Raw genomic sequence first — 23,565 nt, forward strand, 5'->3', positions numbered from 1 at the left:
CAGCACCCCCACTGACCACATGTGAGATGCCTGTGCCCCCACTTCACACACAAAAGGGTATGCCATCTAACCTTTGGGTTTTGTCAACTGGATGCAGAAGAATGGGTCTCTGTGTATTTTTATTTCTATTTCTCTTTCTATGGGTGAAATGAGGGGTCATAGGGTTGTGTAAAGGCAACACCGAAAGGGCATGGGTGGAAAAGAGAATTGGGGTGAAAATTCATAACCAATAATTTTTAACAATCTATTTTTCTAATAATTTATTTTAAAGTGGCCTAGATCATAGATCTGCAGTCATATGGCAGAAACAAATATTCATTTTTTCACCTAGAACCTAGACATGTCAGAGAAACTCCAGTGGTAAATTCCAAGAAATACAAACTCACAGCCAAAAATCATAAAATTCACCAGGAAAGAAGGCAGCATGAGTGAGGCAACAGAAAAAAGCATAGAGGGATCAGACCCACAGACTTCTGATATTGGTGTTATCAGTCAGAGAGTGTACAGTAAGTTTAATTTGTTAAAAGAGAATGAGTTGAAAATAAGTTTAACAAAAGCTATAAAAGTCCAGCAAATCAGAAAAACAACATAGGACTTAAAAGAACTGAAAATCATAACTGTGGAAATTAAACCCTGTGAATGAGTTCAACAGCACATCTGATACAGGTGATAAGATTAGTGAACTGAAAAATGGGTCTTGAGCAATCATCCAGAATGCAGCAGAGACAGATGAGGGACAGGAAGCAGGGAAGGGCTGCGGAGGGCAGAGCGAGGGCATTTGGACTGCTTCTGCGGTTTTAGAAGGAGCAGGAACCGAGAACGGGGTAGACGTGCCATCTGAAGCGAGAAAAGCCCAGGTTCAGAACACCCCCCGTGGGGCAGGCAGGGGACGAGGGACTTCGCCGGAAGCGCTGATGGAAACCGCACGGAGGAGACGAGGCACCTTCGGGCTGACGACCACAGCACTGCCGGGGCAGCAGGGCTCTGTGCGGGGCTCAGAGGGGCCAGGGACCAGCACTCGCTGACCCGGCCAGACCCCAGACCCGAGCGCCCAGCAGGCCCCTCAGGGGGACGGGCCCCGGAGGACAGCCAGCCGCTGGATCCCCGCTCCCAAGCCCAGCGTGGCGGGCCGGGCCGAGCCGCCCGCCCGGCCACGCCACTCTGACTCCGCAGGCCTCGCAGCCCCGCCCGAAGCAGAGTCCCCCCCCCCCCCCCGCCCCGCCCCGAGCACAGACACCAGGGCCGCGGGCGTCTCCCTAAAACTAGGAAGAGCCCCCAGGGACCTGTCGCCCCATCGCCCCCTCTGAGAAGTGGCCACCGGAGGGCGAAATCCTGTCACCCAGCACAAAAGGCTGACCATTCACTCAATGTAAATGAAGGCCCTTTACTCCATGCCTCTCAAACTATTTACAGCACTCAAGGAAAACTGTTTACCCCACGTGTCTCCAAAGGGCGTTGTGCGGGGTAGCGGCTGCTCTCCGCGCCCTGGTCACCCACAAGGGGTCCCTTCCCCGAACCCGCGCATCCCCCACGGCCTCGGTCAGCTGGCTATTCACGGCCCGGGCTCCACCATCACGGGCGCTTGCTTCTCTTCTTGGTGCTTTTAAATCCTCGAGAGGCGCCCTGCCCGAAACAGACGGTCGACGGTATCCTGAAACGGAAAACGTCCACAGGAAGCCGCTGCGGTTTCGCCCACGGGCGGCTCAATGTGGCAGCAGTCTCCTGGGGCCTGACTTGCCGCTCCGATGCTCCCTCCTCCCCAGCGGACCGCAGGGCAGCCATGGGCCCTTCAGGTGGGCGCTTCCTGCGTCCAGCGAGGCCACCGCGGCCGCGCTCCGCCCCCTGTGCCCGTCCCCCGTGGAGCCTGAGACCGCCACCCTGCTCTCCCACCGGGCCCGGCTCACTGTTAGGCCAGAGTGACCACAACCGCGAGCCGGCCGCAAAGGGCCTCCAGGTCCTCCCTCAGACGGGGTGGGCTTGTTGGTCGTTTTTTCCATTTCTCCAACACTGACCCCCAAATTAGACTTGAAATCAAATTAATCCAACAAAAACAGCATTAGCACTAGAAAGACAGGCGGTAGTTGTAACCTGGGCAGTCGCATCCTGCGTCTTTCCATCCCCGCCTAGGCTGCGGTCAGGGTAGGCTGTGCTCCCAGGGCTCCAGGTCACCCAAGGGCAGCGGGGGGGTCAGGCTTTTCATCTCCCCCTGAAGCCAACACTCCAACCCAGTGCGGCTTCTCTCAGTGGGGATGCTAAGCATCAAACCCAGAATTCTCCAGAAGCACAAGTTCAGAACCTGGTTCAGAAAGGGGCCAGGTACTGACCTGTGGCTGTAGACCCGCCTCTCTCTTGGAGGTTCTGGGTGGGCCTCTGCCTGTTCAGAGCAGACTTCCATGGCGTCTCCTTCAGAGGGTGCCCGGTCCTCCCCGATGGCTTCTGTCGACACCTGCGAGGCTGGGCTGGGGAAGACAGAGGCTGAGCGCTCTCCCGGGGCCAGCTCCTGCAGCCCCACCTTCCCCCAGGACTGAACTTGCAAAGCTGTTTTGGCTGTTTATGGCTGTTTTGTCAGAGTAACTCCAGGCTACTGGAATTCCAGGACAAAGAGAGGTGGCGGTTAACACGACACACACCACGTTTTGTGAATTTAGGTACAACGGTCACGCTTCGTCTTTTAAACTACTATACACCACGTTTTGTGAATTTAGGTACAACGGTCACGTTTCGTCTTTTAAACTACTATACACCACGTTTTGTGAATTTAGGTACAACGGCCACGCTTCGTCTTTTAAAGTACTATACACCACGTTTTGTGAATTTAGGTATAACGGTCATGCTTCGTCTTTTAAACTACTACCTTGATGGTGTCATGTGGTAAATGACTATCGATGGTACCAAGTGTCTTTCCACAACAATTAAGTGAGAAATTCACTAAAGCCAGTCAGACAATACTGAGCTTCTCCTCCTTAACACCACTGTCTCAATCCAGCACTGCATGATTTTTCTCCTTAACGTGATTCCTTGGAAAGGAAGGAGTTATGTTATACTCAAGGTCTTAGAAAAATCTCCCATACTGAAGTGGGTTTTCCTGATTATTCTACTTTGAACAGCAAAGTCCTATCTGGGGACAACAATTTAGTCTAACATGATTTAAATCAATGCAATCTTTAGATGGTTACAAAGCTTCCCCTGAGAAAATAAGTTAATGAAAAGGCAAAGAAAACACGAACTTTAGGGCAGTTTCCAGGGGCACTTCCCACAGTGCAAGCTGAACAACATTACACAGCTCTGTCGTCAAGCTTGTAAATGGATGGCACAAACGAAAAGCCAAAGGGCTCCATGTGCGGGAAATGGCTCATGGCCTGGGACAAACCCCCCAAAGCCCGTGTGAGGATGGAGAGGTGATGGGGGGGCGGCAAAGGCGAAGCCTGAGCTCAGAGGGGCCCCAGCAGACCCCATGGCGGCACCACGGCCACCGCCCACACAGACCCAGCAAAGCAGCTCCCCCTTCTTATCCTCCTTACAGACAGAGTGGCCACACACAAACCACCTCCACCTGCTCCACCCCTCTCGGTTAGTAACTCCTGACTCCCAGGGTTAACCCACAACTAAATGTGACGTTAGGTGTCAGGGGTGCTGCACGAGGGCGTCCACAGCCTCTGAGTCCGCACACTCTCAGGCCTGCTGAGCTCAGAAGGCGGCTTCCTCGAGCACCCACGTACCGTCTGCCCTTCCTCGGTTTATCAAAGCGGAAATCTGCAGGGTAGAGGTGATGAGTTACCAGGTGCTCCTTCCGGTCTCTGCTGGTCCTGAACTTCTCCGTGCAGCCCTCCACCAGGCACTGGTACTACAGCAGAAACAGTGTCACCGCCCTGACCCCGGGACCACTGCCTCGCCCAGTCTGGACCCCAGGCTCCAGCACCATGAGGCACACGGCTCCGGGACAAGCCCTGTGATGACTGCCCTTGGCCTCAGTGGGCGAGCGTCCCTCACCATGTCCTGCCGTTCAGCCAGGATCTGGAACAGTGAGTCGTGCCACTCCTGGATGTGGGTGTCCAGCAGGTGACCAGAGGGGAAGGCCCGCTTGCAGGAGGAGCAGACGTTTCCGTGCAGAGTGTGGTAGTGATGCTCGTAGTCCTCCAGAGCGTCAAACGCCTGGCAGCAGCCGGCCACCTGACAGGTGAACTCAGGCACCCTGGCCGAAAAACGCCTGGTGGGGATGCAATTCCTCGGAGGGCAGGACGTCAGGCTCCCTGTCACCACTCCCCTCAAGTGGCTTGGGATAAAGCTGATAAAGCTTCGGATTTTCTCTTGCAATCCCAAGCCCTGCCTTCATTACAAATACATCTTCACGGACAAGCAAGCTGGTGTAGAGGCCAGCCATGCTGGCTTCTCAGTGGTCCAGGCCAGACACCAGGGTGGGGCGAGCAGAGGGAGGGGTGAGGAGAGGGCAAGAAGGGCCCTGAGCTGGGCCGCAGCACTCACCTGGGCCTCTCCGGCTCCGCAGCCACCTGCGTAATCACATCCTGGAGGTAGAGGTGCCTTTGCACGTCTCCGTCCTGCGGAAGACAGCTCTGCGTGCTCGCACCCCCGCCCGCCCGGGCCCCTGCCCACACGGGCCCTGCCCCCGCCCCCAGGACCCGGGCCCCGCCCCTAGGACCCCGGCTCTGGCCCACCCGGGTCCCCGCCCCGCCCCTAGCCCCGGGCCCCGCCCCATCGGGTCCCGGCCCCGCCCCTAGGGCCCCGGGCCCCGCCCCGAGCCTTGGCCCCGCCCACCTGGGATCCGCTCCGCCCCCACCCGCAACTGCCTTCTCTTTCCTCTGCTCACGCACCTCGAAGAACTCGTGTTCCCGCGGGAAGCGCACCTGGCGCGCCGCGAAGCGGAAGGGCGCGTTCCCGGCCAGGGAGTCCCGCTGCACGGGCAGCGGCGCGGCCGCCCCAGGGGCCCCCGCCAGGCGGGCGTGCAGCGCGGGCGGCAACTGCATCGCCCTGCGCGCCGGCGGCGGCAGGGCCTGCCGGCCACCGTCCGCGAGCCGGCCGGGGCGGGGCCGGACGTGACGTCATGAAGCACTTCCGCCGCCGCCGCGGGCTTGGCGGGCTCGAGTTCGGGCTCTGGCGCGCTGGGGTTCGGGCTCCGGCACGCAGCCGTGGTGAGTCGGCCTCGGGGCGGCTCTCCCGCGGGTGGCTCGGGTCCCTTTCCCGGCCCCGAGCACCGCAGGCTCCTTCCGGCCCTCGTCGCCGTCGCGCTTGCTCCCCGCCTCGCCTCCCGCCTGACGTGCTGCCGCGGCCTCCGCGCCGACCTTGGCTCCAGAACGGAGCCCGAGTGGTCTCCGGGGGAGGTTCACGGTTCGCTGTGTCGCTTTGCTGCGCAGAGCCCTCGGCGCCCGGCAGCTCAGTCTCTGTCACGGGGGCCTGTGGGTCCGTTGGCGGCGGCCAGCAGGGAGAAGCGCTCGGGAGCGTCAGCAAGATGAGCTAGATGCTCCTCAGAGCTGTGTTGAGCGGGGCGCTGCCGCGCTCTGGAGGGGGGGTTCGGTTGGTGTTTGGCCCCCCGGCGTCTTGCCCAGGGAGTATCAGGAGCACCCTTCCAGCGAGGCCACAGCCAGAAGTCCTCTCAGGGCGGTGCTGCCCGCCGGTGAGAGCCGCAGAGCTCGCGGGAACTGTTCCCAAACCCAGGCTCCTGGGAGTGTCAGTCCTTGTGATGTCTGTTTCTCCCACAGATGTGAGGGTTCACGAAGGTAGTTTTTACATAAATGTTTGCTTACGTGAGTTTTTTCACAACAGCCTTGTCCACCCGTTTGTGTCTCTTCCGGTGGCAAGTGCAGTGTCCTTGCCATCTAGTGTCCAGAGTGATCCTCAGGCCTGCTGTTACGGGACACCCCCAGTCCTTGGGAATCTCTTAGAATGTGGGTAAAAGCCCTTGGAATTGAAGAGGCCCCTGAGAGCTCTGTGCTGTCTTTTCTGGTTTGCTTGTCGTTTCCAGGGCCTCCTTACTGCCCTTTGTGACTGGTTACAAGGTAACCATGGTTTAGGGTACTGGCTCTGATACATGGCCAGTTTTCCATTTCTCAGGTAACAGCCGTTTCCAGTAATTGGCCGGAGAAGGAAATGGCAACCCACTCCAGTGCTCTTGCCAGGAACAGGGGAGCCTGGTGGGCTGCTGTCTGTGGGGTAGCACAGAGTCAGACACGCTGGAAGCGACTCAGCAGCAGCAGCAGTGTTCATTTCTGCTCTTGGTAGCGACAGTGCAGACTCTTAGGTGCCGTATTACATCTCCACGACAGCTGTGTGAGTAGGATCTCGTACTCACCCCCTTTCAGAAGAAGCCTAGAGAGGACAAGCTTTTTGTCCAGGGTCCTACAGCCTGGAAGCCCCGTCAGGGTTCAGCCTCAGCCCCTGCCCCGCCATGCCTCAGGCCCATGACCGTGGTCCTGTGAGCGCCTCCTGATGTGAAAAGTGCATGTGCTGGTGACTTACGTGCCAGCTCATCCTTGCTGTCGGCTTTCTTGTCTGGAGATACTCTGCCTCTGGCCAGTGTTGGATGTCTCTGTCCGATGACTGATGTTCGTGTGCTGGGAGCTTGTTTTCCGTCACTTGGGGTTAGATTCTCTCTCTGTGTGGTTACAAATCAACATTCATACTGTGGGCATGTGTGCTGAGGCTCCCCCAGCTGGGATTTCACTCATAGCTTGTCTTCTCTGGAGCTATTGGCACAGTGGTTCTAATCTTAGGATCACGGAGCCTTTGAGGATCTGTTGAAAGACCTTCTCATAAAAATCAGAAATTATCTTGCCTGTAATTTCCAAGGGTGTCCTGTGGTTCATGATCCCCAATTATGAATCCTGCGTAGGTCGTTCAAACGTTGATGTGAAGCACGTAAAGCCTGCTCGTGTTTGTTTTTTGAATCTAGTTGTCCGTCGTTGTCTTAGTGTTAGTAATAATGACTAACTGGACCGATCATCAGTGGGAGAACAGAAGTCCCCATGCAGGCCACCACTGTTTGCTTGGCAGGATCTCATTTACAGTTTTGACCTGGAGGGTTATATATCCAGTGAGGAGACATTCGGACATCTGGTTGACAGGGCAGGTGGAACTGAAGGGGAAGTCCATCCAGCTACAGTGCGTGGTGGATGTGAACACCTGGCCTGGGCAAACAGAGGCAGCATCTTGGTTACCAGAGCGGCAGCTGGGGCCTCGAGGCGGGAGCCAGGACGGGAAGTGGCTTAGGCCTGTGCAGAGCTCCCTGTGTGATCAGGACCCCTGAAGGGCAGGGGCCGCTGTGTCTGCGCAGCTGGGGCTGGAAAGTGCTGGCTGCCAGCTGAGGGAGTAGCTCCGCGCTGGCCCAGGGCCGTGTGAGGCTGGAGTCACCCAGAGGAAGGAGGCCCAGGCCTTTAGGCCGCATCCACTCTCTGTGCGTGTGCCAGGCCCCAGCGGGAGAGCAGCCTGGACACTGGCCGCAGTTGCCGAAGCTCTGAGTCAGGGCTCCGATTCCCCAGAGCTGCCCACTGAGACTGCCCCCACCAGCAGGGGGATGGAAGGGCCTCCCCAGGAAGGGGCCCCACAGCCTGGTCAGCGCAGGCTGTAGTGGGGGGTCTGCCCGGGGAAGCTGTGGGCCCACCAGGCGAGCTCATGTGACAGTTTGGCTTTTCAAAACCTGACATTGGCCAAATTTGATAGCTTTAAACTTTTTTCATTTATAGGGATTTGTTTTTATAAATGGCTTGTCTTTTATCCTTAGGGGAGCACATTGTGATGTCTCAGAGCCAAAATCATGAGTGAATTTCGGATTCACCACGATGTCAATGAGCTGCTCAGCCTACTGCGGGTGCATGGAGGAGATGGTGCCGAGGTCTACATCGACTTGCTGCAGAAGAACAGGACCCCGTATGTCACAACCACGGTGTCTGCACACAGCGCCAAGGTGAGTGTCGCCCCAGTGCTGTGCTGGGTGAGGTGGTCCCGCCCCCAGTGCTGTGCTGGGTGAGGTGGTCCCGCCCCCTGTACTGGGCTGGGTGAGGTGGTCCCGCCTTCCAGGGATGTGTGGGGCACAGATTCACCCTCCTCACTGGGTGGCCACAGTGGTGCCCGTCTGATATCAGATGCGCTCTGTGGACCGCGCTTCTGCCCAGCTCTGCCCGGTGGCTCCTCACGGCCCCTCTGCCCGCCAGGTGCACTGACAGTGAGTGAAGGCTCGCAGCGCGCTGAGCTGCAGCCTGACCTCCGTCTGGAGGCCTAGATGGTCCTGGTTTCTGTTCACGTCATGGCACAGATTCTCTTCTGGGAGGAAAAGCAAGCTCCCAGCTTTAGCCATGGTGAAATCATTTTAAAGTGGATTTTTAAAAATTCAAATACCGTGCAATTTAAAATCATAGGTTTTCTGTAAAAGACAATTTTGAAGTCTATCTTCAAAACACTATGGGAACTTTCCTGGCGGTCCAGTGGCTAAGACTCTGTACTCCCAGTGCAAGGAGTTCAATCCCCGGTCAGGGAACTAGGTCCCACATGCCACAGCTAAAGACTCTGCCTGCCTCAGCTGAGACTGAGCAGCCAAGTAAGTAAATATGAACATTTAAAACAAAACATCATGAGAGTTTATTTATTTTGACAGTCTAATGACGGTACAAGGATGACTCAGAAAACTTAGTAGAACAGAGTTTGAAAACACGCAGTTACATCTCCTTTATCATAAAGGGGGGCATATTGATCGGTGAGAACACATAACTCCTGAACCTGTGTATAGTGATGAATTCCAGAGGGATAAAGTTAAATGTAAAGAATGGATGCATAATCTACCAACAAAAACATGTGGCTGTAAGTTGCTTAGGAAAGTTAAAGTGAGGGAACCACAGAGGAGATGATAACAAGTCTGACAGATTGTTTCTTAGTTTTATTTCAGAGATGGGTGACTATTTCATCTCCGGTTTTTTGGGGGGAGGTTAGTTATTGCACAGCCTTGTAAAGTTGCTGGTTCTGGTCTCTAAATCACTCTGAATATGCTTTTGAGGTTAAAATAGCAGAATTTTCTCGTACTCCTGAGGACTTTCTGAAGAAATACGATGAACTGAAATCTAAGAACACGAGGAACCTGGACCCCCTGGTGTACCTGCTGTCGAAGCTCACGGAGGACAGGGAGGTGTGTGCGGGGCTTGGGGCCGGGCGGGCGGAGCCTGGGGGCCGGGCGGACGGGGACCTGCCTGGCCTGTGTTCTCTCCTGTTCCCTGGTGGTGGCCCCTTGTTGACCCTCAGCCTCAGGCCCACGGCACTGAGATAACTCACATGCACCCGAGCGGAAGTGGGTCCTGATGGTGATGAGCACAGGGCGTGTTTCCGGTGACCTCTGGGGCTGAGGGGCTGTGTCTTCCGTGTCTAGTCTGTTTTCCTCTCTTAAATTGAGCGTGTGTTACTTGTGACACTGAGACGTGCGCGTGAAGAGTGTGAGCTGTGGCCCCAGGGTGTGCGGGGCTGGGCAGTGCTTCTTCTCGAGTCATGAGGCCCAGGGTCTGTTCGGGGGCACCTGGTGGCCCCACGCCGGGACCCTTGAAGGGGTGTGGTCTTGCACAGCAAGGGAGGCTGGCCACCTGCAGAGGACAGGCCGAGCCATGGGAAATGGGTGTGGGGTCCTGTCCGGTGACCTGGGGACGTGGCAGCTCGTGGCGTGCAGCCTGAGGAGACCCGGCTGCAGCTGGAGGACCCGCAGGCCGAGCTGCGGGAGGGGGGCGGGGCAGCTGTGCCCGGCGAGGGCGGCCATGTGTGGCCAGCGTGACGCTGGGGCCCCGTGTTTTCAGACCCTGCAGTACCTGCAGCAGAACGCCAAGGAGAGAGCAGAGCTTGCGGCCAGCGCTGCGGCCAGCAGCACCGCCAGCTTTGGCGCCCCTGCCACAGGCTCCAAGATCTCCATGCAGGAGCTGGAGGAGCTGAGGAAGCAGCTGGGGAACGTAGCCACGGGCCCCACGTGGCAGCAGGTGAGCAGGTGGCCATGGTGTAGGCCTGTGGAGACTTGCCTGGGGGCACCGGCTCTGGGATGGGGTCCTGGGCCCCGGGCAAGAAGTTCTGGTCTGCCCTGGGGGTGGGGGGTGCCTGCTGCCCGCTGTGCTGCGGGCTCGGCCAGCACGGACCCGGCTCTGTCTCCCTCGGGGACGTGGGCAGCTGGTTTGAGGTGATGCTCTATCTCCCTTTCTTACTGCTCCTCTGACTGTCTCTGGCCCTGGTCGTCTCCCCCCATCTTGTTTCTGGGCCTTCGAACCCCTCAGAACCACACCCTGAGGTCTGAGCCGCAGGCCCGTGCGGGTTGGGCACGTGCTGTGTCCAGCACCTTGTGGCTCCTCACAGCTCTGCCCCCCCAGTACCCTCCCCCGCAGTGCTTCTGGAAGCTGGGCGCCCTCGGGGACCACTGCTCCCTGTCTGTGCCAGCGGGGCCATGTCTCCCTGCTTCAGCCCAGGGGGCTCAGGTGCGAACACCCTTCTCTGGCCAAGCTCTCACTGGGCACTTTGCACAGCTGGCAGCTCGGGTCCACACCGAGGACCAGGGGAAGCCATGAGGGTGCGCTGAGGGGTCCGGGGGCCTGTGTGCTGGAGGGGCTCCTGCTTCACCTCGGGCCCCGCCACCTTGGCCCCGGCCCCCTGACCGTGATGGGCTCTGACGTGTGTTTCGCTTCCACATGCGTTTGTTCTCCCACGTGCTTAGGGATGTGTCTTTTCATATGGTAGGTGTGTTAACTTAAGTGTTTGTATTAAAGGTGTGTGTTTTCTTTCTGTCTTTAAAAACCTCCCCACCAGTCTCTGGAACTCACGAGAAAGATGCTTCGAGACAAGCAGAACAAAAAAAACTCAGGGCAGCGCCTCCCAGTCTTCCCGGCGTGGGTGTACGAGAGGCCCACGCTGCTCGGGGACTTCCTGACTGGCTCAGGCACGAGCACAGATGCAGCTGTGCCCATCGGTAGGTGACGCACAGCTTCGGACAGTGGGGCCTCATTGGGACAGGGAAGCTGATCTCCTTGGAGGTGATGGGTGGATGGCGTCATACTGCCCCCAGGCCCTCTGCTGCCCTCGGCCATGTGGCCACATGCGGTACTCCCTGGCCTCCACATCCTGCCCCCCACCGGTGGGTAGTGATGTGCCAGTGTCTGGGCTGGCTTGTGCCCAGCTCTCAGGAGCGTGTGTGTCTTGGGGCTTGGGTGACTTGGGGGCAGCGGGATCACCAGGGTCCTCCTTCTCGACAGTGAGTCATGTCCCTGCAGGTTCTGCCATTGGGGCGATGGCCTTGGCCACAAGCACCACGGGGCGTTGGGGTGTGCGGGTGTCTGTGCCTCTCCCCCACGTCTCGTGACCCCCTGGGGGCAGAGAGCTGAGTCTTGCCCTCCTGCTCACAGTGTACAGGGGAGACAGGGGCAGGAGGCATGGCCGTGTTCACAGGCGCTAGAGGGGCCTGCCCTGCAGCGGTCTCGTGTGGCGGGACTCATGGAGCCTGGTCCTCGGGGCCACATCCATGGGCGAGAAGCGGGGTGGGGGCTCTGATGCTGCAGCCTGGGGCCCTGCCTCCTGGGGCGGCTGGTTGGGGCATCTGCACGTTCAACACGATCCAAAGAGGTTCATAGGAAAGCCCCCGAGAGGACCTGCTCCCCGAGGTTGTGCAGCCTGTGACTTGATTTGCACGTTTGGATCAGTCAGAAGACTGATCAGTTCAAGACCGCGTGAGGCGCTGCTTGGAACCTTCTGGGGAGGCTTTGCTGGGTTGAGGTGGGGGTGCGGTTTTTCGAAGCAGAGGCGGCCGGGCGCTGGTTCTTAGGGCGGGCGGGCTCACAGGGTTTGATGTGGCAGGTTTTCTTTGTAGCGGGATTGCTGTGCTGCCTGCTGGGAGGGGTGAGCTGTGCCTGAGGGTGGCCCCTGAGGCTACCTTGTATGATGCTGTTTCAGGGAGGACTTGGCCAGGACAGGTGGCCTGCCCATTTCCCTCCAACAGCCACACTGCATGGGCTCTGGTGGTGAGATCAGCGTCCGTCCCACGGGCCCTGTGTCACCTTCCTGGCCTCCGTCACACCCTGGCCTGGCACCACAGGCCCCGGTGCCATCCGTGCCAAGATGCCCGTGAGCGTCACAGTCATCCTCGGCCTTCCCTGCTGTCCCCCTGACGTAGCCTTTCCTGGGGGGCCCTGCCTCCTCGCGTGGCGTGCAGCAGCCCTGCTGGGCGTCCCCCGCCAGCTGCGTGGTGCCCCCCACAGTCACCTTGACACCTGAGTCCCTTCCTACAGCAGAGGCATGCCCCCCGCCTATGACTAGGCTGATCTCCTCACGCCAGCCTCCAGCTTCCTCTGCTTGTCTGGGCCATCCCGCCCATGGCTGGGCGGCGTAGACTCGTGTCTTCACAATTCCTGGCCTGTTCCCAAGGCCGTGGGCACAGGCGCCTTGTCGCTTCTGACTGTGTGTGTGGTTCCCGCTGGGTCCCTGAGCCTCGGGCTCATGTCCTGCAGACACAGCCAGTTTCCTGGAGTCTGAGCAGCACGTGGCTCTGTCCCTCGCCCCTCCCTGGCCCCCACCCCTGCCTTGGGGCCTCAGCCAGAGCTCCGGGCTCTCAAGTTTCCCCTTTCTGGGGGACCCCGTCTGCGAGGAGGGATCTGCTGTGCCCCGTGTGGCCCAGCGCGCTGTCTGTGTCCCTCTCCTGATTTCCGCATCCGTGACGGGCTCCAGCTTCCCTGGCGTCTCCTCCTGGCCATGTGGTGACTGTGGCGCCCGTCTTTGTCCCTCCCATGGCACAGCCTGGTCCCGGCCTTCTGAGCGACCCAGCCTCACCAGGTTGTGAGTGTTGTGAGCACAAGACGTGTTAGAAGCACTTTGTCACTTTGAAGATGAAGCGATTGTGTGTGGAGGGTTTTACTTTCTTTAAGGCTCTGATCGTCAGGTCCAGACTCGTCCTGTGGTCCCTCGCTGTTGGGTGGTCAGTGCCTCTGCTGGTGGTGGTTTTGGACTCTCAGCCTTTGGTTCCGACAGGATCGGTTAACCCAGGCGGCCACCTTGGTTTTCACGTTCACAGCGCTGGAGGAAGTTACACAGATGGAGGTGGGTGGGGAGAGAGGCCAGGGGAGCGGGGCTCTGGAGGCGAGGCCCGCTGGTGTCTGCACCCACAGGCACGCTGCCCCTGGCCTCCCAGGAGGCGGCCATCGTGGAGGACCTGCTGTACGTGCTGGTGGGTGTGGACGGCAGGTACATCACGGCCCAGCCCCTCACGGGGAGGCAGAGCCGAACCTTCCTCGTGGACCCCAACCTGGACCTGTCCATCCGAGAGCTGGTGAGCAGGATCCTGCCTGTGGCCGCTAGCTACTCCACCGTGACCAGGTAGGCACCCCGCTTGCTGCAGTGACTGGAGAGCGCATGCGGAGCCCTGCTGCGGAGAGGCCGGCCTCCCTGTGGGGCCAGCAGACCTGGAGGAGTGCGGGAGGTGGCGCCCACAGGCCCTCGGGCCATCCCTCCCGAGACGCAGCTCGCAGCTGCTCGCACTCAGGGCCGTCTTCTCTCAGATTCATCGAGGAGAAATCCTCCTTCGAATACGGGCAGGTGAACCATGCCTTGGCCGCCGCCATGAGAACCTTGCTGAAGGAGTACCTGATCCTGGTCACACAGCTGGAGCAGCTGCAGCGGCAGGGCCTGCTGTCTCTGCAGAAGCTCTGGTTCTACATCCAGCCAGCCATGCGCACCGTGGACATCCTGGCCTCCCTAGGTGTGAGGGCCTGGTGGGAGGGACTCCCTGGGTCAAGGTGGTTGTCTTCCAGTTTTTTCAAGCAGTCGGAGATCACGTATTGTGTTTTACGAATTTGCGAGAGGAAGACTCTGGGAGTTTCTAGAAACCCCAGCTTCATAGTTTGAATTTCTCCCAGAAAGAGGACTGGTATTCTGAGAAGGTGGGAGATGAGCTGAGGGCTCTCGCCCACCGTGGCCAGGGGCCCTCTCGGCACTGAGCGCCGCCCTTTCCCCGGCAGCCACCTCGGTGGATAAAGGCGAGTGTGTGGGGGGAGCAACCCTGAGCCTCCTGCACGACCGGAGCTTCAGCTACACAGGCGACAGCCAGGCGCAGGAGCTGTGTCTGTACCTCACCACAGCCGCCAGCGTGCCCTACTTTGAGATCCTGGAGAAGTGGATCTACAGGGGCATCATCGACGACCCATACAGGTGGGGCGGGGGGCTGTGGGAGGGGGGTAGCGGCCCTGCGGACCCCCACCCTCTGCATGCCCGGGAACGCGCGCCCTGCCTTGCAGCGAGTTCATGGTGGAGGAGCACGAGCTGCGCAAGGAGAAGATCCAGGAGGACTACAACGACAAATACTGGGAGCTGCGCTACACCGTGGTGCAGCGGCACATCCCGTCCTTCCTGCAGAAGATGGCGGGCAAGGTGCTGAGCACGGGTGAGCGCCGGCCCGCCGCGCCCCGGGCGCCTGCGTCTCACGCAGCAGCCGGAGCCCCCCACCGCGCGCCCCGGGCGCCTGCGTCTCCACACGGCAGCTGGGGGCCCCCCTCTGCGGACCCCGGGTGCCTGGGTTTCCACACAACAGCCAGTGCCCAGAGCCCCCGTGGACACCAGCTAGGGGATCACCCCACTGAACTCGGCTCTGACACTTAACCGCTGGGCCAGTGTGGCCCCCAAGGATCAGGGCTCCCTCGAGGCCTGCCCCAGCAGACCCCTGTCGTGAGCGTCGGGTCCCCAGGCCACTGCATCTTTCCAGTGTGGCCACCAGTTGGGGTCCCGGGCTCCTCCCCAGGTTTGATATTTGCTACGCCGGCCCCCAGACTTGGAGAAACTTTACTTAGCAGATACGCTGGTCTGCTATAAAGAATGTTGTAATGGATACAAACAGCCTGATGAGGAGGTCTGCAGGGCAGGTTTGGAGGGTCCCAAACTCGGGAGTGTGTCTGTCCCCAAGGAGCTGGGGGCCAGCATGCCCCTCCCTCCTGGCAAGTGGACATGCTCACCAGCCCAGAAGCTCTCCAAGCCCATCCCGTAGGGGAATCACGTAGGTTCCAGGACAGGGCACGACCAGTCCTCTCGTGGGCTCTTGGTCCCTAACTTGACCTCCAGCCACTCCCCTCCCCAGGTATCGGGGGATGGGCCGAGGGTCTCACTGTCCTGCCGTGTGGTTGGTTCCTCTGGCCGCCAGCCTGCCTCCTGAAGGTCTACAGTGACGGCCAGGAGTCCCCTCGTGGGTGTGAACTCAGGTGGGGTGAGAGGGTTCTGGGTGCTCAGTGATGAACCAGGAGCAAGACCAGAGCACGTGTCGTCTTTCTCCCAGCATCACAGGCCAGCAGAGGAAAAGCAGGAAAGGGCACAGGCCCTGCTGGGCCGGCGGTGTTTTTAGGCATCACCTTGTGGGTCAGGAACCTGGTATAGAGACACTTGTGTTACCTAGAGACAGGCTCCAGCCAGGGCCCTGACGTTGGTTCTGAGAGCTGGGCTGGGGGCAGGGCTGGGAAGTGGCGGAGGATCTGGCTCTCTGAGGTGGTTCTCGTGGCCTCGATGAGGAAAGTCCGGGGTAAGGACTCGCAGGAAGTCGCAGCGTTCGGTGGGTGACGGCTGTACTGTGCTGCTCTGCTCTGGGCGGGGTGTGGTTTCTGGGACTGTTCTCTCCCGGTTGGTTCTGTTCCCGACCTCTGGCCAGCATCGGGGCGGCGGCCTCTCGGGTTCAGGCCTGCAGCTTGTCACGTGTGCAGCAGAAGTTCCATGTGCTTTTCTCCACCCTTCCTAGGAAAATACCTGAACGTGGTCAGAGAGTGTGGTCATGACGTCACGTGTCCGGCCGCCAAAGAGGTCATCTACACGCTGAAGGAGCGGGCGTACGTGGAGCAAATCGAGAAGGCCTTTGGCTATGCCAGCAAGGTGCTGCTGGGCTTCCTCATGGAGGAGAAGGAGCTCGTAGCTCACCTGAGGTGCGCGGCTTCCTCCTGGGGAGAAGGGGCTCGCGGCCCATCTGAGGTGCGCGGCTTCCTCCTGGGGAGAAGGGGCTCGTGGCCCATCTGAGGTGCGCGGCTTCCTCCTGGGGAGAAGGGGCTCATGGCCCATCTGAGGTGCGCGGCTTCCTCCTGGGGAGAAGGGGCTCGCGGCCCACCTGAGGTGCACGAGCTCAGCGGCTCCCTGCCCTCCAGGGGCCCATCTGCAGCCCCCTCTGTGCCCTTCTGGTGGCATCTCCTGCACAGCCTGGTGTAGTAGGCCTATGCCCCCAATTCCTTTGAACTCATTTTGAGCTTACCTCTGACGCCCGTGTAAGTGTGTTTCTCAGTGGGGGCACTCATAGGCTCTGCGGTCACACGTCCTCCCCGCCCCACCCAGTGCCTTGTGACCTGGCACCCACTGTGGGGAGCACGAGGCAAGCCTGGGCTCTCCCCTGCCCACAGGTCCATCAAGCGCTACTTCCTCATGGACCAGGGTGACTTCTTCGTGCACTTCATGGACCTCACAGAGGAAGAGCTGAAGAAGCCAGTGGACGACATCACGCCCACCCGCCTGGAGGCGCTGTTGGAGCTGGCCCTGCGCATGAGCACCGCCAACACCGACCCCTTCAAGGACGACCTTAAGGTGGGCCTTTGGTGAGCTCTGCTCCCCAGGGGGACGCTCCCAGGAGCGCCCGGGCTCTGTCAGGGACACACCTCGGGCTGTGGGTGCCCAGCCTCTCCGTGGGTCTCCGTGGCCTCTGCATCCGCACTGGGCAGGGACACTGGCCTTCGTCTTCTGTAGTGTCCGGCCTCATGCATGGAGCTGGATGGGTACTTGTTTCCATTTTCTGGAAGTTTCAGGAGGGCCGGTTCTAATTCTTCCTGGAAGCTTCTTGTGTTGTGAGGGATTAGTGGTTTCCCCCGTCTGCTCCGCAGTTACAGGTCTGTGCCGATCTCCTGTTTCTTCTTGAGTCTGTTTTGCTGCTTTGTGTGTACCTAGGAATTTGTGTAGGAATCAGTTCTCATAATCCTGTTTATTTTTGTAAGATTAACAGTGTCCCCACTTTCATTTCTCTTTTTAATAATTTGTGTCTTTTTTAGTTAAATATAGCTAAACACTTGTCAGTTTTGCTAATTTTTCAGAGCGCTAACTTGGTTTCATCTGTTTTCTCTGTTGTGTTTTATTTATCCTGCTCTAATCTCTCTTATCTTTCTCTTTCTGCTGATTCTGGGTTTAGTCTGTTATTACTTAGTTTCTTGAGTTGTAGAGTGAGGCTGTTGACTTGAGGCTCTTCTTCTTTTAACACAGACATTTGTGGCTCTGGATTTCCCGCAGCTCTGCTTTGCTGTGCTGGCTGTAGTGTCTCCATTTCCGTTAGTCTGATGGTGTTTTCAGATTTCTCTTGTGATTTCTTCCTTGACCCGTTTGTTTTTAGGAGTGTGTTTCATTTTCTCTGCTCGCGCTTTCTGGTTTTATCATGTTGATTTCTGACGTCCCCCTTCTGTCGTCTGAGGGCTTGCTGGGATTCCGGTTTTGTCAGCCTCATTGAGTCTTCGTGGCTTCCCCTGTGGTCTGTCCTGGGGCGTGTTCTGGGTGCATTTAGTGTCTGGCCGTGCCCTGCGGGCCAGTCAGCCCACTGCGCTCACATCCGTCCCTGGCCTGCTGGGCGTCTGCATCGTGGACAGCAGGGTGTCAGGTCTCCCTCAGGCCTTCAGCTCACGCTCCATATCTTTTGGGGTCTCTTGTGAGGTAGATAGAAGATCCTGGAGTCAGACTCTTGAGTCAGAGCACACAGCCAGTGCCCAGCTAGACCAGCATTACTGGCACTCTGTCCCTGGGCCCTGGGCCGCCCACCGAGCAGGGCTGCAGCCCAGGCGGGAGGCAGCACACGTGTTCCGGGCCCACTTCTGCAGATGATGTGTGCTCACCTGCGGTTCCTGCTGCTGCTTCCCTCTCTTGTCGTCATCCTCTCAACCTTCTTGCCAGTTACCATCCCACCATCGCTGGTGCGTGGGAGGCCCTCGTGTGTGTGGCGGAGGCGGGGCCTGCACTCCCTGCCTGGGCTGCCGTGCTGCCCTCAGCACACGCACCCCCAGCTGGGCCTGTGGGAGCTGGGGCCGGGCAGTGACTCACGGTTCGGGGCTTCTTCTTGCCCTTGTTTCTCGTCGATACCGTCAGGGGTGTTTGTAAAGTGATTTCTCTGTACTCTTTTTCTGCTTTCTTGGGAAGTGATTTAGTTTTTTAATCAGTTTGTCAGTGGATGTCTGGTGTGTTCAGCCATCTGCCAGACTTAGAGTCTGTGTCTGGGGTGCTTGCTTGGCTCTGGGCTCACTGTCCAGCCATGATGCCAGGGTGGGTGTGGCAGGGTGTGATGCTGTTCGTCCGTTTCCCCAAGATCGACCTGATGCCTCACGACCTCATCACCCAGCTGCTGCGGGTCCTGGCCATTGAGACCAAGCAGGAGAAAGCCATGGTCCACGCCGACCCCACCGAGCTCACACTCAGCGGCCTGGAGGCCTTCTCCTTCGACTATGTGGTCAAGTGGCCCCTGTCTCTGATCATTAACAGGTGCGCGTTGGGCTCTCATGCCCGCTCGTGCCCCAGGGGTTACTGGCTGCTGGGCCGTGCTCTGCCCCACGAGCCTCGCGTGGGGCGCCTGGGGCAGCAGCAGCTCCGGAGTGCCCGTTGGAGCCACCTCGTCCTGTGCTCACAGGAAAGCCCTGACGCGTTACCAGATGCTCTTCAGACACATGTTCTACTGCAAGCACGTGGAGCGGCAGCTGTGCAGCGTCTGGATCAGCAACAAGACGGCCAAGCAGCACTCCCTGCACTCCGCCAAGTGGTGCGTGCTGGCGCGCAGGCGGGGCCGGCCCCGTGCACACCCGGCACAGACCTGCGGCACGCGCCCACGGCCTCCACCGCCCCGCGTTTGTGCCGCGTGCACGCGGGACAGACCCCGGCCCCTTCAGGGTGTGGAGCGGTGGCATGGGTGCAGCAGGAGGCCACCTGCTGACGCCCTCGCCTGCAGGTTTGCGGGCGCCTTCACGCTGCGGCAGCGGATGCTCAACTTCGTGCAGAACGTCCAGTACTACATGATGCTTGAGGTGGTGGAGCCGACCTGGCACGTCCTCGAGAAGAGCCTGAGATCTGTGAGCTCAGTCCAGCCAGCCCCGCGCCTGGGGGTCTGCAGAGCGGGGTCAGGGAGGCAGGGCCCGGGCCCCACGGCTCCCAGGAGGGGAGGCAGCATGCCCAGGACTCCTGGGCTCAGGCTGCTGGAGGAGCGCATCCTTCCCTCAGAGCCTCGGCGCTGGGCGGGCACCCCATCCAGGGCCCGGGGCCCTTCAGCCAAGAACGTCACGTCACCAAACTCCAGGACTAAAAGCACAGCGAGCACTGTTTTTTGTCTTTAAAAACCAAAATCTTAGACCTTGTGGGGCACATGAAACGTGCTCTTTGAGCAGCATCTTGGAGGTTTTCCCTAAAGGCCCCAGGGTTGTTTAGAAGCAGAGCAGCGCGGCACGTGTGGCGGCCGTGGGGACGCGCTGCTGCCCCGCGGGCGCCCAACGGTGCCTTCCACGCAGGCCTCCACCATTGACGACGTGCTGGGGCACCACGCCAGCTTCCTGGATGGCTGCCTCAAGGACTGCATGCTGACCAACCCCGAGCTGCTGCGCGTCTTCTCCAAGCTCATGTCCGTGTGCGTCATGTTCACCAACTGCATGCAGGTGCCACCGGGACTCGGCGTGCGGCGGGCACGGGGCGGGTGTGGGGTAGGCGGGGAGCGGGGGATGTGGGGCGGTGGGTGTGGGGCGGGCAGGAGCCACAACCGGAGTCCGCAGTCCGTCCTGGCCACGCAGGGGCTACATTTACTCGCGGAGGTTGGTCGTGGCTGATGAGCATTCCTCCCGACCCCCAAGAGATTTACGCAGAGCATGAAACTGGACAGCGAGCTGGGCCGCCTGACGCTGGAGCACGGCACAATGCAGGGGCCTCCCACAGAGGCCGAGCGGGCCGAGGAGCGCACCCGCAAGGAGCTCGCCCGCAAGGTGGGTGGTGCCGCACGGCCGTCCCCGACGGCCTCCTTCCTCACCTCGCATTTGACACAGTGTTCGGGTCACAGCACTTAGAAGCCTGCTTGCTATGTCCTTCCATTCCTGCCTTCCTTTGATTGATAAAAAGACTCTTTAAATTACGTTCCAAACACAAGCCGTGGAGAATCTGCCTTCCCAGCTTGCCGGGGCAGGGCCGTGTCATCCAAGGGTGTATGGTTAGGCTGGGCCGTGGGGACACCCCACAGGGGCCCAGTGAGCTCGGAGCTCGGGCCCTGTGGCCCCTGAACAGAGTCTGTCTAGTTGGCAGAGTCGGGCACCTGATCGGGTGCAGGTGTGTGTCCTGTAGGGTGGGCGGGGTAAGGTGACCCAGGCGGGCACTTGCAGGTTGCCCACTTGCCTAGGGGCAGCTTGAAAATCTGAGCTCCCTGAGGAAGCCCCGCGGTCCACGTCCTGGCTCCTGGCTGTGTGTGCTGGGGACACAGGGCCTCCTGCCTGGACGTGCCTAGGTCCTCCCGTCTCAGGAATTTGTACGGTGCCCTAACTTTTTACCTTTTATTGATGACTCTCTAAGATGTGTTCTTCTGTTTAAAAAGAGGAGTGGGTTTTGAGCTGTCGGGGGCACCGTGTCTTGCAGTGCCTGGCTGAGCATGTGGACGCGCCACAGCTGGCCTCCAGCTTCGAGGCCACCATCAATAAATTTGATAAGAATTTCTCAGCTCACCTGCTCGACCTCCTGGCCCGGCTGAGCGTCTACAGCACCAGCGACTGCGAGCACGGCATGGCCAGTGTCATCTCCAGGTGGGCCCCCGCCGCGCCGAGTCCTCCCACTGTCCTGTGCCCTCCTGCCCCTTGAGCCGCAGGGACTGAGGCCGCGTCCTTGGCCTCCGTGTGCTGGTGCTGATCCCCGTCACCTGCTGAAAGGAGGCCGTCTGGGTGTTCACACATGTGCGCGCGTCTGTGTGTGTGCACATCCATCAGGGTGTGTGTGCGTGAGTGCTCACATGTGTGCACGCGTGGGCCAGCACGCGTGAGGCTGCTGCATCAGCACCTCCCCCAGCCCAGTTGGTCTGTGTTCCGAGGGCCAGGCCGGGGTCAGCTACACCAGCTGCTGCGCCCTGAGCCAGGACCAGACAAGGGCAGTGAGGAGGTGCTGCCCTCCCCACGCCCCGCCTGCCATGGTGAGTACGCGAGGTGGCCACGCCTCCAGGGCTGTGGCCATGACGGTGCTCCCATGGGGTGCGCTGCCTGTGACCCCAGGAACGACGAGCAGCAGGCATGATGGGAACAGAAGTGTGGACCTGGGGGGGCCCGTGGGCCAAGCAGTGGGGTCTGTGGCTCTGGGCCAACAGTTTCCGCTCCTCAGAGGGACATGGTGGGCCCGCTCACGCGGGGTTCGGTGAGTGAGGTCGGGGGAGGAGGGGCGGCCCTTGCTCTCGGAAACTCCTGTTGGGCGGCCTCCGGCTCAGCCAGATGCTGGGACTGCTCTGTTCCGCCCGAGGGCCCTGACATCCCGGGGCCCAGGGTTCTGAGAGCTGTAGGGTCCTGGGGCTGGAGGCTCTTGTCTCCTCTTTGACCTGGGTGTTTTCTTGTGTCTTTAAGCTCTGCTCTCACTGGTGCTGGAGCAGGTGGTGCTTGGGCTGTGTGTGCGTGTGTGTGCACGTGTGCTGGTGATTCGCGTGCCCTGGGCCTCGCCGTGGGTGGTGAGGGGGTCGCCAGGGTGACTGAGGCCTCCTTGGGGACCCCACCTGCTTCCCCCACAGGCTGGACTTCAACGGCTTCTACACGGAGCGACTGGAGCGCCTATCTGCAGAAAGGAGCCAGAAGGTGGCACCCTCCGTGCCCAGCCCGCGGGGGCCTCCTGCCCCCGCGCCCAGGGTGGCCGTGCCCGCGCAGTGACGGTGCCCAGCTGTCCCGGCTGAGCCTCGGTGGGAGAGGCTCTGCAGCGTCTCTGGAGCGTGTGTGCCGTGTGTTCTGCCCAAACATAAAGTTGACGCGCCTGCACTCGTCTCCTCTCGTTCTTGGGCTCACACTCGGACCCGAGAGCGTCTGTTGGTCTGGGCAGGCACGGGGCAGGGCCGTCGTGGTCTCTGCCGTCCTCTCCCAGATGGAGCAGAGTCACTTGGAAGAATTTTTTGGCTTCATATAAAGCAAAGTGAAAACACATGGCCTTAGAGCAGCTTTAGGATGGTCACCAAGGTGCTGGGCCGGGCGAGACCCGGAGTGGTGTCCACACTGGTCCTTCAGGCTGGGGCTGGCTCCGGGCAGCAGGGGGCAGCACAGCCCCTGGTCCGCAGCTGGAGCCGCCTGGGTGTGGGTGAGTCACCAGCCTGCAGCCAAGAGGGTGCAAGAGCAGCCTGGGGCTGCCGCCTGAGGGGAGGCCCCACCCAGCCCAGCGTCCTGGGTGTGTCCGGTGGTGAGCGTCTTCCTGCTGCCCCTTCCTGCAGAATTCCGTGTGTCTCATTTTCAAAATCCGGTTCTGACCACCTGTTCCAGGGGCCCCTGGCGGAGGATGGATGCCCAGGTTCCCCCAGGGACGGGGGTGGGGCAGTGCTCGGCCCGGCTGTGCCCAGCAGAGGGCACCCTCCGAACAGGGGGCTGGACTCGAGCTTCCTCTTCTGAGCTGTGTGTAGGCGTGACCTGGAGCAAGGAGGCTTGTCTGCCAGTCCGGGTCCTGTGGGGCTTCTGCAGCACAGGGTCTGCCTGCGGGCACCTGCTGGCCTCCCACCTGGCCCTGAGGCCCTCATCCCTGTCCTGGGCTCAGCACTGGGCTCTCCTGAGACGCCTCTGGGGCAGGTGGTGCGGGGGGCGGTGGTGGGCTTGGTGGCCGGGTCCTCTGTGGTGGGAGGGGCTCTGGCCCATGTTGAGGGGTGGCAGGGGGCCTTCCTGGCTGGCGGTGGCTCCCCTGTTGCTGAGCTGCCTGTTGTGCTCCGGGCAGCTCTGTGGGAGGCCGTGCAGTCCCAGCAGCTGGTATTTTTGCCCAAATAGGGTCAGGCTGCCTTTGAACTTCTGCTATCAGGTAACACGCAATTCCAGGGAAGAGAAGTACAGTCGGCAGATGGTCTGGGCGTCTCACACACGTCGTTTGGTGATGTGAGCTCAGGGACAGAAGCCACCTCTGCCCCCCGCTGTCACCTGCGCCCAGGGCACCCCAGAGTATGTGTGAGCCCGCCCTGCCCTGTATTTCTTTTCCTGCCATTCACTTCCGGGGAAATGATGGCCTGGTGAACTTTGACCTCTGGTCTGGAACCACTCGTGAGCACCACACCATCTCACCTGAGGCCCTGATATGCCCCAATGTCTGACCATGTCAGGGAGCCAGTCAAGAAGGAGATGTGGGTGCCAGTGGACGGCTTGGCTGCAGGAAGCCTGGGTCCCTGGGTACCAGGCCAAAGAGGGGCAGCCCCACCCTGCAGGACCGGAGGGCAGGACTGGCAGAAACCAGGAGAGCCGCCAGTGGGCAGGCTGCATCCAGCCGCTGTGCAGGGCACTGGCACAGTGGCCTGCTCCTGGGCTGCTCACCGGACAGGCAGCCTCGCATGCACCCTCTCCACAGCGCAGGGTCTCTGCCCCTAGTGAAGCGGCTGCCCCTGGGTGCGCCCTGCACCAG

The 23,565-nt window shown here is 60.1% G+C and overlaps 2 protein-coding genes across 4 annotated transcripts; one reads left to right on the forward strand and one right to left on the reverse strand.

Annotated features, from left to right (window-relative positions):
- Positions 1-245: 245 nt before the first annotated feature.
- On the reverse strand, positions 246-5,110 carry ZNF511 (zinc finger protein 511). Of its 2 annotated transcripts, none has more exons than XM_070363444.1 (6): positions 4,830-5,110; positions 4,483-4,556; positions 3,991-4,192; positions 3,720-3,844; positions 2,325-2,459; positions 246-1,651 (listed from the first exon to the last, which is right to left on the reverse strand). In XM_070363444.1, exons 1-6 carry the CDS (start codon positions 4,980-4,982, stop codon positions 1,573-1,575), a joined length of 768 nt encoding a protein of 255 aa, XP_070219545.1. In that variant the 5' UTR covers positions 4,983-5,110; the 3' UTR covers positions 246-1,572. The 2 variants fall into 2 exon arrangements, with proteins under 2 accessions (XP_070219545.1, XP_070219544.1); XM_070363443.1 differs by having other exon boundaries at positions 3,991-4,207.
- Positions 5,010-21,959, forward strand: TUBGCP2 (tubulin gamma complex component 2). 2 transcript variants are annotated; one of them, XM_070363441.1, is made up of 18 exons: positions 5,010-5,147; positions 7,733-7,915; positions 9,032-9,127; positions 9,780-9,956; positions 10,771-10,930; positions 13,116-13,323; positions 13,506-13,705; positions 13,965-14,154; positions 14,241-14,386; positions 15,722-15,902; positions 16,368-16,548; positions 18,302-18,474; positions 18,620-18,748; positions 18,935-19,055; positions 19,488-19,631; positions 19,824-19,952; positions 20,593-20,756; positions 21,719-21,959. In XM_070363441.1, exons 2-18 carry the CDS (start codon positions 7,766-7,768, stop codon positions 21,852-21,854), a joined length of 2,685 nt encoding a protein of 894 aa, XP_070219542.1. In that variant the 5' UTR covers positions 5,010-5,147; positions 7,733-7,765; the 3' UTR covers positions 21,855-21,959. The 2 variants fall into 2 exon arrangements, with proteins under 2 accessions (XP_070219542.1, XP_070219541.1); XM_070363440.1 differs by having other exon boundaries at positions 5,011-5,147; positions 8,999-9,127.
- Positions 21,960-23,565: the final 1,606 nt, after the last annotated feature.

This window comes from Bos mutus, chromosome 26, assembly GCF_027580195.1.
Source record: "Bos mutus isolate GX-2022 chromosome 26, NWIPB_WYAK_1.1, whole genome shotgun sequence".
NCBI classification, from domain to species: Eukaryota; Metazoa; Chordata; class Mammalia; order Artiodactyla; family Bovidae; genus Bos; species Bos mutus.